The 17,465-nt window shown below is 43.2% G+C and overlaps 1 protein-coding gene across 2 annotated transcripts; it reads left to right on the top strand.

Moving 5' to 3' along the window:
* Positions 1-1,147: 1,147 nt before the first annotated feature.
* On the top strand, positions 1,148-16,991 carry hpo (serine/threonine-protein kinase hippo). 2 transcript variants are annotated; one of them, XM_084582240.1, is made up of 12 exons: positions 1,148-1,466; positions 2,171-2,297; positions 2,748-2,882; positions 5,269-5,331; positions 6,210-6,374; positions 9,636-9,803; positions 10,382-10,519; positions 10,882-11,001; positions 11,976-12,153; positions 12,471-12,664; positions 13,583-14,023; positions 15,130-16,991. In XM_084582240.1, exons 1-12 carry the CDS (start codon positions 1,453-1,455, stop codon positions 15,304-15,306), a joined length of 1,920 nt encoding a protein of 639 aa, XP_084438366.1. In that variant the 5' UTR covers positions 1,148-1,452; the 3' UTR covers positions 15,307-16,991. The 2 variants fall into 2 exon arrangements, with proteins under 2 accessions (XP_084438366.1, XP_084438367.1); XM_084582241.1 differs by having other exon boundaries at positions 1,149-1,466; positions 15,148-16,991.
* Positions 16,992-17,465: the final 474 nt, after the last annotated feature.

The following is a 17,465-nucleotide window of genomic DNA, read 5'->3' as shown; positions in this document are numbered from 1 at the left end:
GTGGCAACCAGTCAGTCGTACAAGAACAGGGCGCCAAAGAAACACTACGAAACAAGACACCACTGCACTGCACACATATACATCTAACAGCAATTTTCAGCCAGCTTATCTCCCCACAAATGAGGTGCTCATTTCAGAGAGTGACCATCGCAAGTGGAGAAAAGTTATTGCAATCATTTTTAAGCTTGCAACGGCAGAAATGGAAAATAAAAGAGGTTATGATCATGTTGCTAATAATTTTTATTTAAAAACTCCACTCTGCCATGTACTTTGTGCTGACATTATGCAAAATACATTCACTAAAAACATATGCTACTTCTCAAGAATTGAGGCGCATTTCCGAGTCCTATATTGGTACCCGACTAATTCCCTACCATTTTCTGATAGTTGTCTGAAAGTCTTTGAACCGGCATAATTGATAGCCATTCAGGACACACCTTTTGGTCTGCATTGGCTGGCCGAGAATACCAGCTTCCGATCTAGCTCTGCCCAGTCGCTTAGCCGATCTCAGTTGGGGAAGCACGAATATGGCATGCTTTCTGCGATGCACAGAAAGGACCGATGGATGGAATGAGACGCCCTGTAATCGCGATGCATTCGGGCGCTCTGAGCTTTCGAGTGGTACGTGACCAAACATCAAGTGTACTACAGTACCGTCACAATTCAAATGCATTTCACGCGCCGCACGCACGGAAGCACACACGCACAATTAGCACACAGCTAACTTGCAAAAACTGCATTACAGAAAGTTGCCGGGCCAGTTGGTACATAATTTTCAACAGAAACAGCGCGCTAAAACAGGACAGAGAAAGGTTAGTCAGCGCTGTGTCTGTGTTAGCGCTGTGTCTCTGTCCTGCTTTAGCGCGCTGTTTCTTCACGTTGGTATATCTTTTCTATACATGCATCCTCTCTCTACTTGCGAACGTAATGGTGCCAGGCGGGGTAATGTGATCGACCCTGACTGTCGCCAGAACATTTTTGAAAAACAGTTGTAGCTCTTCTCCCTTTCAACTACATGGACTCTTTCCTGCTTAAACTTCGCGCCTTTTTGTCGATGGTAGCGCCGCTCAAACCACCTAAATTTTTGTGTCAGTGACAGGGCGCTCGGGAACAGCAGGCATGTGTGATTCGTAGCGCCACGCTAACTCTTTGCACAAAGAAAAACTAGCCGGCGCTGCCAAGGCGATCCGCCGCTGCTGTGTTGAAAGAGGCCGCCAAGACGACGACTGCGGCGGAGAGACGGTGGATGTTTCGGTGCGTTCGCAATGGAACCCGCTTGATACTCCGTGCTCCGGTCGGTGAACGTACTCACTGAAAAGTTTTGTGGGTGTTGGGGTATCGCCATGTGTGGGTCGCAGTGAATGACCGCGCGTGCATTGAAGGCATTGTGCTTTGTGACAACGTGTTGTGTGGCGAACATGCTCTCCGGAGGCACGGACTTGAGTGCTCACGATGTCGTCTAAAAGGTCTGCATTGTTTGTACTTTCTCACTTGCTAGCCTTATGCGTGCTGCCGAAAATAGCCGTACCGGCACACCGTGCATCTGGCTTCACTTCACTTTGTCGTGTTAAGAAAATGCACGACGAACGTAACGAAACTCGCCCTGTGAATAACTGATCGCACTGTGGCAAGCACTACGCTCGCGGATAAAGCATCCGGAAGCTGAGGTTTCTTTAAGCCCTCCGCCGTTTGCTGTTGGAAACGGGCTTATGTCAGCGTGATCGTGGTTTTGGCTTTCCGTGACTGAGCTGTTGCTATGTGCAGTAATGAAAAGTCACGTCAGAAGATCGCGTCAAATCGCTGTTTGCATTTCCTTCGTGCGGCGGTCACGTTTTGTAAACGCTCCCATCTCCAGCGGATATCGCGAGAACACCTCCGGAACGAGTTCCGGTCTGGATTACGCCTCCCTCACGAAATCTCAGTTTTTCGTGCTAGCTGTATTTGTACTACGTGTTTGATGGCGCCGAAACAGGTGCGAGCGGGAGCGACGAGTCAATTCGAGTATTCGGTTACTCACAGGGCAGCATTCCTTTTCTAGCTTTCGACCGGTTGGTTGGTCCGTCGTTAACGGTTTGGGGAATTTTGCTGGACTGGCCTGTGTTCTGTTTCCTTCCCATCCTTCCAACGTACGACACGTTCGCTTCATGCGTGTTCATTTTGCGTCCCGTAGCGAGTTGAAGAAGCTAAGCGAAGAAAGCCTGACCCGGCAACCAGAGGAAGTCTTCGACATCATCTGCAAGCTTGGCGAAGGCAGCTATGGAAGTGTGTATAAGGCGCTACACAAGGAATCTGGACAGGTAACGTCAAGACTTCGTGATAGCTTTGCTTGTCAATGTCTGCTTGCGGGACACTCGCCTTTGGTTCTTTAAGTTTTCATTCCAGTCATAAAATTAGCGGCGTCAACAGTTCTTTTTTTTTTTCTGTTGTTTTTTTCTGTCGCTTATTCATGTTGCAAAATCGACACTGTGCTAATTTCCATTCTATGATTAGAAGCATTACTTTGTAAAAATTTATTTTTAGCTTGCCTGAATTCTCACTGTTAGAACGTAAAACTGGGTATTTAAATGTGCAAAAATAAAACTAAAATTTGCATACAATGTTTGCACAGTCATTGGGGTCTGAGTGCAAAAACATTTTTGCAGCTCATACATATTTTCAAGCAATATTTTGTATGTAAACACATAATGCATGATATGTGTATTATTGTCATCTGTAATACATATACACATTGTCTGTATTTTGCTTAGGTACTTGCCATCAAGCAGGTGCCTGTCGACACAGATCTGCAGGAGATCATCAAGGAGATCTCTATTATGCAACAGTGTGACAGTCCCTATGTGGTCAAGTATTATGGCTCGTACTTTAAGGGGTCAGATCTTTGGGTAAGTTAGCTCCTTGCTCTGCAATCCACAATGTCGCTAAAATGTCCTTTTGTTGTTGTTATTATTATTGCTGTCAACTTGTGTCTTCAGAGCTCATTTCAGTAAGCTGTTCTCAGTTTTTGTGATGGTGGTGGTTGTGATGATGATGATGACTATGGGGCAATACTGTTTGTAACGGGTGATCGACGGAGTTTCCCGGATCGGACAAAAAAAAACACACACACAAAAGACAAAATCTCTTCGAGAGCACTGAGCTCACGTGCTGCAGTCACATGTGCTCCACTAGCGCTCCAAATGTCTCGATTGCTTCACTTAGTCCTAGCACGGCTGCATGTTTGCCTTATCGAAGCACAGCACCTTGGACCAAATTTCAGTCTGAATTACACCTACGTTTAATGGTGCTGAGACAAATGCAAGCAGCAGCTTGCATCTCTAAAGGGGGCACTTCTACATGAAATATGCCATTTTTTTGCACATGTGAAGCTCGCATTGTTGTGGCAAGTGTTTATAGTAAAGCCACTGAAAGGGAAGCATATCCATATGCAGGGCTTAAGCAAGAGACCACTACTATTCCATTTCAATGGAAGTCAAACACAAAGCACATGTGTACTATGCGATGTCATTGTACTGCAAAGAAACCCAGGTGGTTGAAATTATCCGGAGTCGTCTACTACAGTGTTCCTCATAGCCTGAGCCGCTTTGGAGCATTAAACCGCATTAACCAAACCAAAACAGGCCCAAACAGTTGCAACCTACATTTGCTTACTACAATCTGACTGTAACGTAGTGTATCTTAGTTTTATATTTTAATTTATTCTATCCTGACCTTTCTTCCTGTCACTCACCTCATTCATTTCTTCTCCCTTTCTCTTTGCTATGTCTTATTTCTGCCACCCCAGTTCAGGTTCTTCAGGAATTGAGATAACAGATACTGGGACGGCAAAAGTCTTTTTACTTCCTCTTGCTATTACTTTAATAAATAACCACCACTACTACTTTACTACTATCTACATGCAAAAATGATTTCCATGTCATACACAAGCATTAGGTCATACTTCTGCTGTTATGCTTCTGACTGTCATGATACAGTGCCTAGAATATACTGGCTAGTGTGCTGTGCGGCGGCAGTTCCCCATAGGTAGGGGTGGCGCCATTTACAATGATTGCCACCAGTTGCCAATTGAGAGGGCTGTGCGCAGTAGGTGTGCTGAGACATCATCATCATCATTATAAATCAATACACATTTGTTATAAAAGGTTTTACATTTCATTTTTGTTTTTTCTATGCCTAAAAATTACAAATTAATGATTTCTCGCTGTAAAAAAAAAAAATGGCCATATCAGCCTTGGCCCTTAGCAGACAATCTCGTTTAGCAGACACTTTCTCTTAGCAGACAATAATGCTTGTGCAGCTGGCATTTCCGTGTGAATGAGTGCATGAGCGTGTTTCTTTGGTGTGTGTCTTATGTAATGTGCATTTATTTGTGACAGTGATTGCTCATCAAAATGCTGCATCGCAAGGATGTCTAGGCAAAGTGGCATAGCAAAGAACGGGCATGTTTAATATCTATGTGCCGGAATGGATCTTTTTTAAGCAGAAGGAATGTGTCCTTGCTCAGAGCCCAGGTTGACTCTGCATGACTTGCAAAATGGGTAAAGCCTTTAAGCGGGCAGATGGAAGGCACCCACATAAAAAAAGGAGTCTCTTGCGATTTTATTGAGAATGCCTCAGCTGACTTCCTGGCAGACACGCACACTCCCAAAGCCACCATAAAAACCTTCCGCATAATTACTGTCAACAGCGCCCCCTTACAAAAGCCGCTGGCAGACATTGCGTTCGGTGCCACCTCGGTGTCTTCGTTCGGCACACTAGGCAGTATATGCTAGGTACTGTAGTCATGATCAATGCTTCCACATTGTTTGCCAAGCTTTATGTGACAAAAACATTGCTCTTGTATGCAGCAAATGCAGTAAATTGGCAAGTTCACTTATTTCTTTATTTGTACGTTAGCATTAAAAGCCTGATGCTGGTGAAATCTCTGTCTGTTCATGGTTGGCAGTTTGGAAAGTGAAGAGAGGGAAAAATAAGAGAGGGTAAAGGTGCCTGGTGGCAAAGTGGAGGGGAAGTTCTCTCCTATGTCAAGGGAAAGATAAGATTAAGAGATGGGGGAGAGGTGAGAATGGGTACATAATCAGATAAAAGAGTGCAGGGAGAATATGCCTGAATCATTTTCATTGCTTGTCAGTATGTTCTTATGTTCTCTTGCTCACAACACATGCTGCCATACAAAGTCCTTCTGTGTAGGACTTTGCACACAGTATTGTTTTCCTGTCCTCTCTATGATTAGGTGTTTGTGGCAAAATGTTTAATCAGGTTAATTTGCAGATTGTTATGGAGTACTGTGGTGGGGGCTCAGTATCCGACATCATGAGGCTACGTAAGAAAACGGTGAGACTGTTTTTTTCTTTGTTTCCTTTGCTTACTTGACACCTTTTGCTCTTACCTTTCTATTTTATTTTTCAGTGAATATTTAGTTTTTTTTTACTCGAAGACGTTTTGAGTTATAAAAACCGTTTCTCATTGCTCTGATGCCAGAATTTGAACCTAATGTGAGCATCATGTGTAAGTTTCTTATGTGGTGACCTATGATTGAGTTTCCAGGGAAGCAGTCGCAGTGAAATATGATTGGACTACGGAAATTTTTTGTCTTTAGTTACACATTGTTATCAGCAACAGGGCTAATGAAGCAGGTGCAAACTGCAAAGAAGCACTATTGCAAAAAAAAAAAAAAAAAAAGCACACCCTGAAGGCTAAAGCATAGTACTTAGTAGAGGAACAGCTTGCAATGCAAAAAAAAGTTGAGTGTGTCTGCAACACTTTCAGCCTTGCTACTACTCTGTGGAATACTGCGCTACTTGATATACAGAATGATCAACCAACTGGCCCCCGTGTTTGCATTATTGGCATTATTTGCTACTACTCACACCAAATTAATGTCCTTAACATTGTTTCAGCACTGAAATGTCTGGGTGCGCTAGAAGTTTTGTCATTTTAGTGCCTGCATTTGTGCACGTCCAATTGCCAATATAGATAGCAGCTGTGTATGAACAAAAGATGTGGTTATTGTAACTTTCAGCAGTTTATACTGCTGCTACATTCATTTCTAGTCTTATGAGCTTAATGCATAAAACATGCAGTTTTTGAGTCGCCACCTGAAGGCTGTGGTATGCTAATAGCCATCACGCCATGTCAGATTGCCCTGCTTTGGCCTGGGAATCACCACTGCCCTGTGGTGGTGCGCTTACATGGGATGCATTTTTATGCAGTTGACTGAGGAAGAGATAGCGACCATACTCTCAGACACTCTACGTGGTCTGGAGTACCTGCACCAGCGACGGAAAATTCACCGCGACATCAAGGCAGGCAACATTCTACTGAATACCGAAGGACATGCCAAACTGGCTGATTTTGGCGTTGCCGGCCAGCTCACGGTTAGTATCTTCATCAGTCAGGTATCCTAGCCACGCTTCTGTTGAAGAAACAAACCCAGTAAGTGAAAAAAATAAAATAAAAGCTTTGCGATAAAACACTGTAGTAAGATATATGTCATACAACTCTGTATGGAGCATTGCTGTCTTATCTTTTTTCTGGCATTTACCAGTTGGTTAGTGATGTGCTCGAAAGATGGGCTTCCTCATTGCAGTTTGTCACACTAATACTGAAACTCAAGGGATTTTTGCTGACGCTTTTGCAGAGCATAGTAATAGTTATGTAAAAGTGTCCAAGATGACTCACCCCATGACAGTCAGTCTGGCTCACCAGTTGATATTGCATGTTCCTCTCTCTCAGGTATAGTATAGTTTCTGACTACCCTGCTTGTGTAATGGGAGCAGGCAGCCAGTGCACTGCAGTTTTCTCTTTATTTCTGTGAGAAAATGAGATAGTTAGTGCTATGCTCTAAGAGAGATGTTGAAACTTACGCAGCTTTAACGATTTGCACATGAAATTTTGGTAAATTTACATAACTGTGCTAATAAAAAAATTAAAAGTACAAATGTGCCCTTTGTTGTCAAGAGAATGGTGCATTCACATAGTCACCCCATTGTTTTGAATTACTAGCTCAGGACTCCTGTCAGTTTTCATTTAGTTATGCTCACAGGGTTCTGTTCTAGACAGCGAAGATGTTAGTTTATAGTTTTTTATGCTTGTTATGTACCTAACAGATAGGGGGAAACTTTTCCTTTTTTTTTTTCGTGCTTTCTATTTCTACAAAAAAATAGATAAATGCTGGTGCAAGACGGAAAAAAAACTAGGTGTCTTTTTTTTAGCGCTCTTTTAATTGTATTGGAACTAGCTTGCAAAGTAGAAGTGCATTTTTCATGTTCTGATATAGGTATCACCAGTACTCTAAACTCAAGAGCTACGAATACTTTTTGTATTAAATTGCCTCGTTATGCTCAGGGCCGACTGGGTTGTATTGTTGCACTACCTTGTTGCAGTCTCAGTAACAGTTCAGCGATTACGATTGATTGATACACTATGCATTGAAGAAGTTTTATGAATTGCCCTTCTTTATGGTGTTTGTGAATTCCATAATTACATAATTTTTATGGCAGAAAGGATATACATTTAAACGAGGTAGAGAAAGAGGCAGTGTCAAAGCTTATATGAAATACCTATTTTCATATACAGTGTGTCCAAGCTAAATAAAGCAATAAGTATAACCAAGCTTCTAAAGAAGGACTGAGTTATCTAAGTGCTGTTTGGAGTTGCATGGTCTAGGCTGCAGTTACTTTTTTTTTTTTTTCTTTTTTCTTTTTATTCTTCAAGGCTGTGTAACAAGTAAAAACTAATCAGCTAGCTTCATTATTGAATTAGAAATACACTTTTAATGAAGAAGTTGTAGAGCATGTTCTAGAGTGGCTGGTTGCATTGTTTATGCCAAGGTACCGCCTATGCAGATTTTTTTATGGGGCTATCACGTAACCGTGCCACAGACAGGTGCTTTGAAAGCAACACATTTTGCTTTTTGAGGAACTTCTTGTGACACTAAAGCACTGTCATATGGGGGCCTCTTATTATGTGCGCAGGGGTGGAAGTGCTGCACCAATTGCGCCATTCCGTGCCGATCTAATGCTCTGCCAGTCTGACATGTTGCGCCAAGCTGTGCCAAAACGGCAATTTACCCAGTAATTGACCATCGCAAGTATACAGCGTCAAATTTACCTGAGTATTATAGTCAAATGTGCAACACTGGGTGGTCACTGCAAAAGCACGCAGCCGCATCTACATCCACAATGATCTGGTTAATCACTCGTGGTGTTTGTCATAAAGCTGTTATCGCCGCGATTTTCACGAAAGGCTACATTGATAGATGGCAACGACGGGTCGCGTGCGGCAAGCGCATTGGTGGCTGGCAACACGGAGGCACGACACCCTCCGCCAGCGATCTCTGAAACGGCTTCCCCGAACCTGAATTGCATGGGACTGTTGTTCCCGCGCAGATTGTGCACATTGTGGTAGGTATGGCGAGGATCGGAAGTTTGCCATTTCTGAAATAAAGCTCAACTGGATAGTCTTGGATTCGCTCCTACTTCACGCCATCCCGCGGCTGCAGTAGGGCGCGCGCATCGAACGCTGCTTGGGGCATCACAACTTTCTGTTTTTGGATGGCATCACGCTGTTCTAACGCGTACGAATATGTCTTGCGCATGTATCCACGTTCTGCTTCCAGCTATATAGCGGTTTCACCGCACTACGCGGTTTGCCGCAATGCCTCACCATGCCCTGTAGTGAAGCATCCTCAAAAAGCGGGGGGGCTGCTTAGGGCAAAGCCATCAGATAATAACTGAGTAGTCCTGCGAAAGGGTAGGAAGGCTTTTACGATTTTGGAGCAATCCTTCAACCTTCCCGACAGTGTACGCAAAGCAATTAAAGTGCTTTACGAAACCGGGAAAACTCGTTTTTACTAGGGTTTCATCACAATTGTAGACAACTGTCATGCAGATGTTCATCAGATAAAATTACTGTGATGCAGACTGTTTTCGGCAATTTTTTTATTCCATTCAGTACCTAGAACTTTAAAGTTAATTTGATATTTTTTTCTTATGTATTAGAGGCCTAATTAAATAAGGCTTACTTTAGCTGTGAACAGCAAAATTCGTTTGGTAGCATTTCACGCCATCAGCCTGCTCCAAAGTGCTCCGAAATAGCCTATAAATTTTTCCAAACATGCTCTGAGATCAGACTTTTGCTGCTCCCATGCCTACTCCAAAAAGCTGGAACCTGCTTCCACCCCTGTGTGTGTGTTAAATCATAACAGCCAGTGAAAAAAAAAAAAATCTTTGTTAATGGTATCTTGGTGCAAACATTTCAGATAGCTGTTTTTGAAGGCTATCACAATATGTTACATTAATTATTAAAAAGATATAAAGTTATACATTACTAATTAGTTAACTTTTGAGAATGAAAGAGTAGTCCAAACTATGCCACGCAACTCTGAACAGCCCGCAGTAGGTTTACTAGGCTAGGACACTCCATATTTTTTTTATATAAGCTTAGCTACATTTAGCTGGGAGACCCTTTGTATCACTTGCCCTGTGATAGCAGTGTGTCCAGTGCTGCAAACATTTTGCCATTCTTCACTTGGCAATGTAGGGACAAGTTGTTTCATGAGTTAAAGGTATGTTTGCATAAAAACTGTTTTCAGCAATTTCTTTCTCTGTGTGCATTGAATGCTTCTCTGCATTCAGGACACCATGGCCAAGCGCAACACTGTGATTGGAACTCCCTTCTGGATGGCACCTGAGGTGATCCAGGAGATTGGTTACGACTGTGTGGCCGACATATGGAGTCTGGGCATTACGGCCCTGGAGATGGCTGAAGGGAAGCCCCCTTATGGAGACATCCATCCAATGAGGGCAAGTGCTCAGCTTTTATAGAACGTGTGATTGATGGGATCTCTCTAGGGCAGCCGCTCTTCACAACCTGCACTGGGCGCAGAAATCCCTAAAGGAATTGTTTTTTTGTTTGTTTGTTTGTTTTTTTAAATCCAACATTTTTCAACTGTTCTTACAGTTCAAGTGCTTAATGCCTTAAAACAGAAGAGCTTGGCAAGTTGAGTGTTCGTGTTTGACGGCAGACTTCAGGAAGACTTCACGTAACTTCATGTAAAAAGTCTTCACAATGGATTAGAAACAAAGCTGTAGCAAAGCATGACAGCTGGGAGAGTTGTCTTTGACTCACGATTTCAAATGAGGTGGAAACTTCCTTTCGTGAAGTTTCCCTCCATTCAGTCCCTACATGCCCTACATTTAGACGTGTGCTTTCAGTGTTAGCGATGTTTTTATATAAACATACTTTCTAGCCACTAGAACACAAGGCTGGTTGAAGCATTCATAAATGTACTTGTTACATTTTTTTTTTCCTTTTTCTTTTTATGCAGCTCGTTCAGAACAGTTGGTAGCGATTGCTAAGCGTGGGCTTTCACTGCTTGCAGGCTATCTTCATGATTCCCACCAAGCCCCCACCGTCATTTCGGGACCCGGATCGATGGTCGCCGGAATTTATCGATTTTGTATCACGGTGCCTGGTCAAAAACCCTGAGGAAAGGGCCACAGCGTCTGACCTGCTTCAGGTATCATGTGCCTCGAGTGTTGAAGTCTGCTAGTTGAGGGGGCACACCACGCGTTTGCATTTTATTGCTGTCCTCACTGAAATTTGACTAACCTTGCTTGATATACGTGGTGGCATATATGCCATATTTACTCGATACTAAGCACCACCGTCTTTTCTTTACAATCGCTGTTACCAAAGTGAAAGGGGGTGCTTAGGTTCGAAAAATTTTTTATTAATAAATTAGCATGTTCAGGATAAGAAAGACAAAAGTTGTTGTTTCTGTCTGGCCACTGATTAAGACATAACAGTATTTGTCAGTACCTCTGAAATTGCTTTTGAAGTGTATTGACATGGTGCGTCATTGTTCCCATTTTTCCACAGCACGTATTCATCAGCAACTCGAAGCCAGTGGCAATTTTGCAACAGATGATTGCTGAAGCCAGAGACATTCAGGAGGATGAAGTGTACCGTAAGGACAGAAGAGGCAGTACGGGCGAAGCGGTCAGTGTTTCATTGTTTTTTTTTCTTTCTTTGTTTTCTCTCTCTTTGCACCAAGCATGTGGGCATGAAACACATTCATCATGCACTCAACATATCGTCTTAAGCAGATTTTACATATAGCTTCTACTTTGCTTCTGCTGTTTCTTGGCAGTGGTTTAAGCTTTTGTGTGGATGAAAATCCAAGTGCTTGTGCAACCTGGTGTGGTCTGCCTATTTTTCTATGTGCTGCTACTTGCTCAGAGCCACTGGAAAGTCTTCATTGTTGTCTCTCTGAAACCAACACTTGAGCACCAGTTTGGTCAGCCGTGCATTGTACTAGCTTGAATGAAAATTCTTATAACATGATTGTTGCTGTTTTACGCACACTGTGAACTGTGAGCTACTTGTAGCTGTTGTTGCTTGTTCATCACAAGGGCTGTGATTTGCCTTACTAGAGTTTTGGACATGATTGTTGCTCACAAGCTGATGGCAGAAGCAGTACCTAGGAGCGGGTTACATAGTTACAAAGAGTTTAACCAGCTTGATGTGGTTGCAGTAGGGCATGTTCTTTGCTTCTTTGGTGAAGTTCTGCTCGCTGCTACCGTAAGGTTTCTTCCAGCCAAACCTGTTCTTCATTATGGTGCTCATGGTACATTAAGGCTCGCCAAGTAAAGCAGCGTGTGACGGGCCGTTTTATTAGCATTATTATGTCTGACCACCTAGCCTTTGCAATGCATTCTGCTAGAGGTATGGTATTTTCCTAATATAAGAATGTTATGACCAACCTTATCGGTAACAACTGAATTTGATTGTACACGATGTCACAGAAAGGCTGATTGTTTCAGGTTTGAAGAAGAGTTAGGGAGTGATAAAAAAAAAATGAAACAAAGGGAGCTTGCTTCCTTTTTGCTGTCGACCACAGATTCTTTTGCATGATTTGCAATAAATAGTTATAAGCCTTTAAGGGCTTACGTATATTGGCGTTTGGATTGCAGTTTCTGGATGATGACGAAGTGGATGCTGGCACCATGGTGAAGCTTGACGCCGATCCGGGCACTCTGGTTCCTGATAGAGGAGGTGGTGGAGATGCTCCAACCAGCAGTGACCTTGAATCAGACCTCGGCACTCTGGTCATCAACAGCGATGGCGAGGAGGACGATTCTACCATGAAAAGTGGGTCTCTTCAAAAGCAGTCTGCAGCGCTGTCAGGCTTAAGTGTCTGTGTTTCTCAGATCTTCCAAATGGAGAACTACTGCAACATGAACGCGAATGACTGAAAGCACAAAAACAATATTATGCCGTGGTAGATGCTGGCAGAGATGCAGATGTGTAGATTGCCTGTTTCTGTCGTCAGCTTCTTTTCTTGTTGCTTACAGCCTAAAAGATGCTATTCTTAGATTCTGTTAGACAAGGATAGGGAAGAAATAAAATGGCTGCCACAAGAGCACTGCACTCAATTAGCACTTCTGTTGATTCTTATGCTCTGACAGGACATGACACATCAACTGGGGAACGCAAGGAGAGCTACAGGCCCTATTTCCTCGACCACTTTGACAAGAAGGAGCGCGAACAGCAGGGGAGCGGTGGAAGTAACTCCAAGGCATCGCCCCGGCATGATGGCACGCCACACCCCAATTATTTTCCTCAGGACCTGTCTAAGGCATTGGCTGCCACATTACCACAGGTAAGAGAAATGGCACATCTTGCGCATTGTGCCACCAGCTCCTGCTGCTAATTACGAAGCTGTGGGCACTATCTCTGGCACCAAGGCTTTCCAGGGCATTATTGGAGATCGAGAATAAATTCTGCTGTGCACATTTAGAGGGGAGTGCTTGAAACCTTCGCTGGATGCTGGACAAAACCTGATAGGACGGTTGGTCATGGTTTGGACTGGGGCAAAGCTTTGCTATTTTGCTATGGTTGGCCTGAACAGCTCGAGAATAAATGTAAGCAGGCAAATTTTTTTTTTTTTTTTTTTTTTGTACAATTTCTGCTTAAGTCTCAAACTGGCCCCTCACATTATATGCATGAAGATAAGATTCATTAATAATTTTCTCATTCTGCCATTCCTATTGGCATTCATACACAAACTGTATGGAAATAGAGGGATTGTGGCTGCTAACACGATTAATCCAGTGCTAAGAAGAATTCCCCGATGTGAAATATATTTGTAATAAGAAAACAGTCAGGGATTAACATCTGCTGAAACTGTGCTACATGGCTACAAAGGAAAGCTATACACCTTTCATGAAAACTTTGTAGTCGAAAATTTGTCCTGGTTCGAGGTTCACATCTGAGAGCAAACGCCTCACTGGGGCAGTCACTCTACGGTTTTCAACTTTCTTCTTTAGCAGCATGGCTGCATTTGGTTGGATGTTAATGGGTAATCGTACTCTTATTACAAATACAATTATATGTAAAATTAAATCATGGGAAACCTGAGGCTGTATTGATGCGTAACAATAGAAACAAATGCATTGATATCTGGGCTGTCAGAGTCGCATTGTGTTGCCAGGAATTTTCCGGGCCTCCTGCTGTGTCTCCTGAAGCAGTTTGACTGAAATTGTCTCGAAGAAGAAAAGAATCTTTTCTCCCCCTGCAGAACCAGATTCGGCCGCCAACGACGAGCCACCCGAGTACCGGCTACTCACACCAGGAAGTGGCCCAGCCTGTGCCTTCCTCCCAGGAACACTTTGCACAGCAGCTGCAGCGGCAGTTGAACCAGATGAGTGCACCACTGCCCGTCAACATGTCATCCCAAGCCGAGTTCCTGTTGCAGCAGCAGCAACAGCAGCAACAACAGCAACAGCAGCAACAGCAGCAGCAGAGGTTGTTGCAGCAGCAGCACCAGCACCAGCAGCAACTGCAGCAGCTCCAGCAGTTGCAGCGTATGCAGCAGCAACTGCAGCACGGCCAGCTTCAGCCGCCGTTGCACAACCAGGTGCAGCAACAGCTGACTACTGCGCAGGCACCGTCTCACATGGACCTGGTGCAGGTACCAAGGTTTCAACAGCGTGGCTTCATTGAGGGCGACTTTGACTATGTAAGTGGGGCTCATCAACCATGGCTGTTGTTATTTTTGCAAAGCCTAAAGGTACTTGGCCAGCGCAGCAGTTGCAAATATTGTGTCATCCTTGCATCTGCTGGACCACCAAACCTCTTTTTGCCTATTCTGACCTCTTCATTTATCAGTGGAGCCAGACTTGGGGGCACAAGAGGGGAGTGTGCTCTGACACACTCCAGGAGTCTCTGTTTTGCCTGCTCTGGTGTCCTCCTCCTTGACTGCAGTCACTCTCTCCATGCCCTCCTCCTATGAGCTTTCAGCTTCATCCCCTTACAGATACAGTGACAATGACAGTGCTGTGAAACCCAGGGAGTAAACTGGCTTTTCTGGGCTTTTCTGGGTTTTTTTTAGGGGAAAAGGTGCAAGCATGTCACATTTTGCTGGCCATAGCCATACTGCTGTGATGCCTTAGCATAATAGGAGAGGCGTTCACTGAGCAGTGTGCGTAACCTGCACACTACAATCTTTTGATGATGGCTTGTTATTCATGGGATCATTAAGAGCAGGCAACAAATAAATGTCTTGCTTACAGCTCAGAATGCCATTTATGTACGCAATAGTCCTACCTAGGGTGACCAGTTACCTTATGCGAGATGGCACCAAAGGTAGAGACAGATAAGGAGCACTTAAGATAATTCCTCAAATTACACCCTGTTTAGAGTGGTAAAGTAGAGACAGATAAGGAGCACTTAAGATCAATTCCTCAAATTACACCTTGTTTAGAGTGATAAAGAAAACCAAAGAGTAATGCTTCCTGATTCCCATTCTTCCTGGAGGGCTAGGTGGAACAGCTAAAGGCTTTTCATGACCCCCAGCAAGCTGGGGTTTCTTTTTTTCCCTTTGGGCAGGAAACGAACTAAAAGCTATGGTCAAAAGAATTCCCCATTTATTCCCTGCTCATGACTTTAAAGGTGGCAATACATGCTTCTAAGTTCGATAAATGTACTATGAAGTGTGTTACAGTGATCATTTTTATGCTGTTTGGGATGTTCATTGGGGAGCTTAGTACTCAATTAAAGCTTGCTGTAAATGTTTTCCACTGTACAGTGGTGCAGTGTACTAGAAATTTTCAGCAATATTTACAGGCTGTCTGGTTTCAACAGCTCAAGTTCCTCAGCTTTGAGGAGCTGGGTCAGCGCATGTCCAGTCTTGACTCGGATATGGAGCGGGAAATCGAGGATCTTCGACGCCGCTACCACGCCAAGCGGCAGCCCATCCTGGACGCCATGGACGCCAAGAAAAAGCGGCAGCAGAACTTCTGACCTTGAGGCTGCCCTGTCCTTCGAGCCTTTGTCTCATGCTTGCCTTGGACACTGCCTTTGAACCGAACTCTTCGTGGAATGGTTCGGACTTACACGATGCCTTGTCATGACAAAGTATCCCATATTGGAGGAAAGCTGGAACCAGTGAAAAACCTGTGGAAATGCCTTGTCCTCGGTGTCCTTTGTTTTGTATTGCCACTGAGGGACAGAATGATGTACAGTAGATATTTTGAGCATCCTTTTTTCATAGCAGTGCTCTCAGATTGTCGCTCAGAAATGAAATGCTCGTGGAAAGTAAGTAGCATTGTTTTGATACAACTGTACTACTCACCCTAGCACTCAGGGCCTATTCCCTGTGTCTTGCTGGCACGTCTTAAGCTGCAGGCAGTACTTTAGAAGTTTTTGTTTTCTTTGAATCGTATCTTTGGGATTTAGTTGCATGTCGTTCACCACACTTTTATAATTCTATCACAACTCGAGTGGCATTTTTTCCCCAATAGGAAATGCTTAAACGCGTCTAGTCTATGTTTCTGAAGGCATTTCTAGAAAATAAACGGCACCACAGAGTCTACAGGCAGCCTACAATTTTTTTTTTCATAAATCAGTTTGCGTAATCACCGGAATTTTTTGTCGTTGGGATGCACTAAGCATCAGAAGTATGGTGGTTACAAATAAAAGCTTTGATATAGCTGAGAATTAATGCGTGGGTACAAAGTTCAACTCTCTCAAGTAAATACTTTGTGTCTTTGAATGCATTCGATTATAGCGTCATGATTCTTAGTTTATTCAGTGCATGTGGTAACATTAGTGTGCAAAACGATTTCCTATTCATTATAAAGATAGGTTTAAATTGACAGGCTGTGTAATTGTGGTTATGTACATTTAGACAAGCCAAGGCTTTTACACTTTGCAAACATGTCTGTTGTTTCAGTTGCGATTTTTTTCCTTCCGGTACATCGTTTTTATGCATTGTATGAACTGGACTGATATCGTTTAGACTTTGGTTTCTGGAGCATATCGTAGCCATATCCTCGGGCATTTATCAGAAATGGCACTTTTATCGCGTTCATAGATTCTTTTATACCTTTATTTTGTGTTATTTCTTGGTGTGCACCTTTACAAAAGCTTTGCTTTCTCTGTTGCCATTGGTTTACCTTGACCGCTGTACCTATAGCTCACTGTCACTGGTGTGCCTAGTCCTGATTTTTAATCCTCATGAGAATCTTTTGCCATACTGCAAGCCAAATGGTGGACTCATCTGACAAGTGCTTCCTATGCTTTGGAAATGGCTCTTTTGGACCGCTGCATATTATGAAATCGTGTACATATGCAGGTTTATAGATGAGCTGCTAAGTAAACCTGGAAGTGCCTTGTCTTTGCTATAGCGACAGTGATTGCGTGTTTTAGAAGTAGGTCTGGGAGATAACCTTCGAATGGCTACAGTGTCATGCAACTAACGACTGCAAATTTTTTAAGTTGTCATAGTGCACTTTGAACAAATGTGACGGCCTGACTGCTAATGACGTTTTTGTGCTGCTTTCTTATGTTAGAACCATCTCTGGGTCAGGAAGAATCAGCTCACCTGCAAGCCTGGGCAATTTAGATGCTTTGTAGACATGTAGCTGACTTTTTCAATGAAGACGTCATTCACGAAAAAATGATGGCTGCATTTGCTGCTGCATTAATCTGTGTGAAATCTTTTCTTTGTAAACTGCCATACATGGTACTTTCACCTGAACAGATTCTTGCCTTAAGCATGATTGAACAGATGCTTTGTAGGGCTCATGTACATCAGCGAAAATATTTTGTACCTTTTTTTTTTCTTTCTTTTTTGCAGTTTGAGCTTGGTACACAACTTGAATATCATTATAGTGACTGTCAAGCTGATGTTCTGAAAAATTGCTAGGTACCAAACAGCCAAGCTTGTGATCCTCTTACTAATCTTGCATTCGCTCTGGAATCACACACCAAAGCTCTGAGCCAGGAAAGCTTGCATACACGCACCCAGCCTGTGCTATTTTAACGGAAAGATCTAAGAAAAAACTAACCAGACATTTGCCTTTTTGATAATGCAAATTTTGGCAAAGTCTTGTGTAGTGCTAAATGCAATGACAGTCAGATTGGTTTGTGACTATGCTGATGTTATGTTGCTACGTTCA

The sequence above is a fragment of the Amblyomma maculatum genome, chromosome 10 (assembly GCF_055883805.1).
Source record: "Amblyomma maculatum isolate TAMU_Amacu chromosome 10, ASM5588380v1, whole genome shotgun sequence".
Taxonomy (NCBI): domain Eukaryota; kingdom Metazoa; phylum Arthropoda; class Arachnida; order Ixodida; family Ixodidae; genus Amblyomma; species Amblyomma maculatum.
Note: the sequence above shows the minus strand (reverse complement) of the source record. Positions and strands in the feature narration are given on the sequence as shown.

What these genes read in the sequence shown, in the direction of transcription:
- hpo (XM_084582240.1), top strand. An exon ending in TGAGGCTACGTAAGAAAACG is followed by an intron (nt 5,332 to 6,209) that starts GTGAGACTGTTT and finishes ATTTTTATGCAG; the next exon opens with TTGACTGAGGAAGAGATAGC. An exon ending in GAGGCAGTACGGGCGAAGCG is followed by an intron (nt 11,002 to 11,975) that starts GTCAGTGTTTCA and finishes TTTGGATTGCAG; the next exon opens with TTTCTGGATGATGACGAAGT.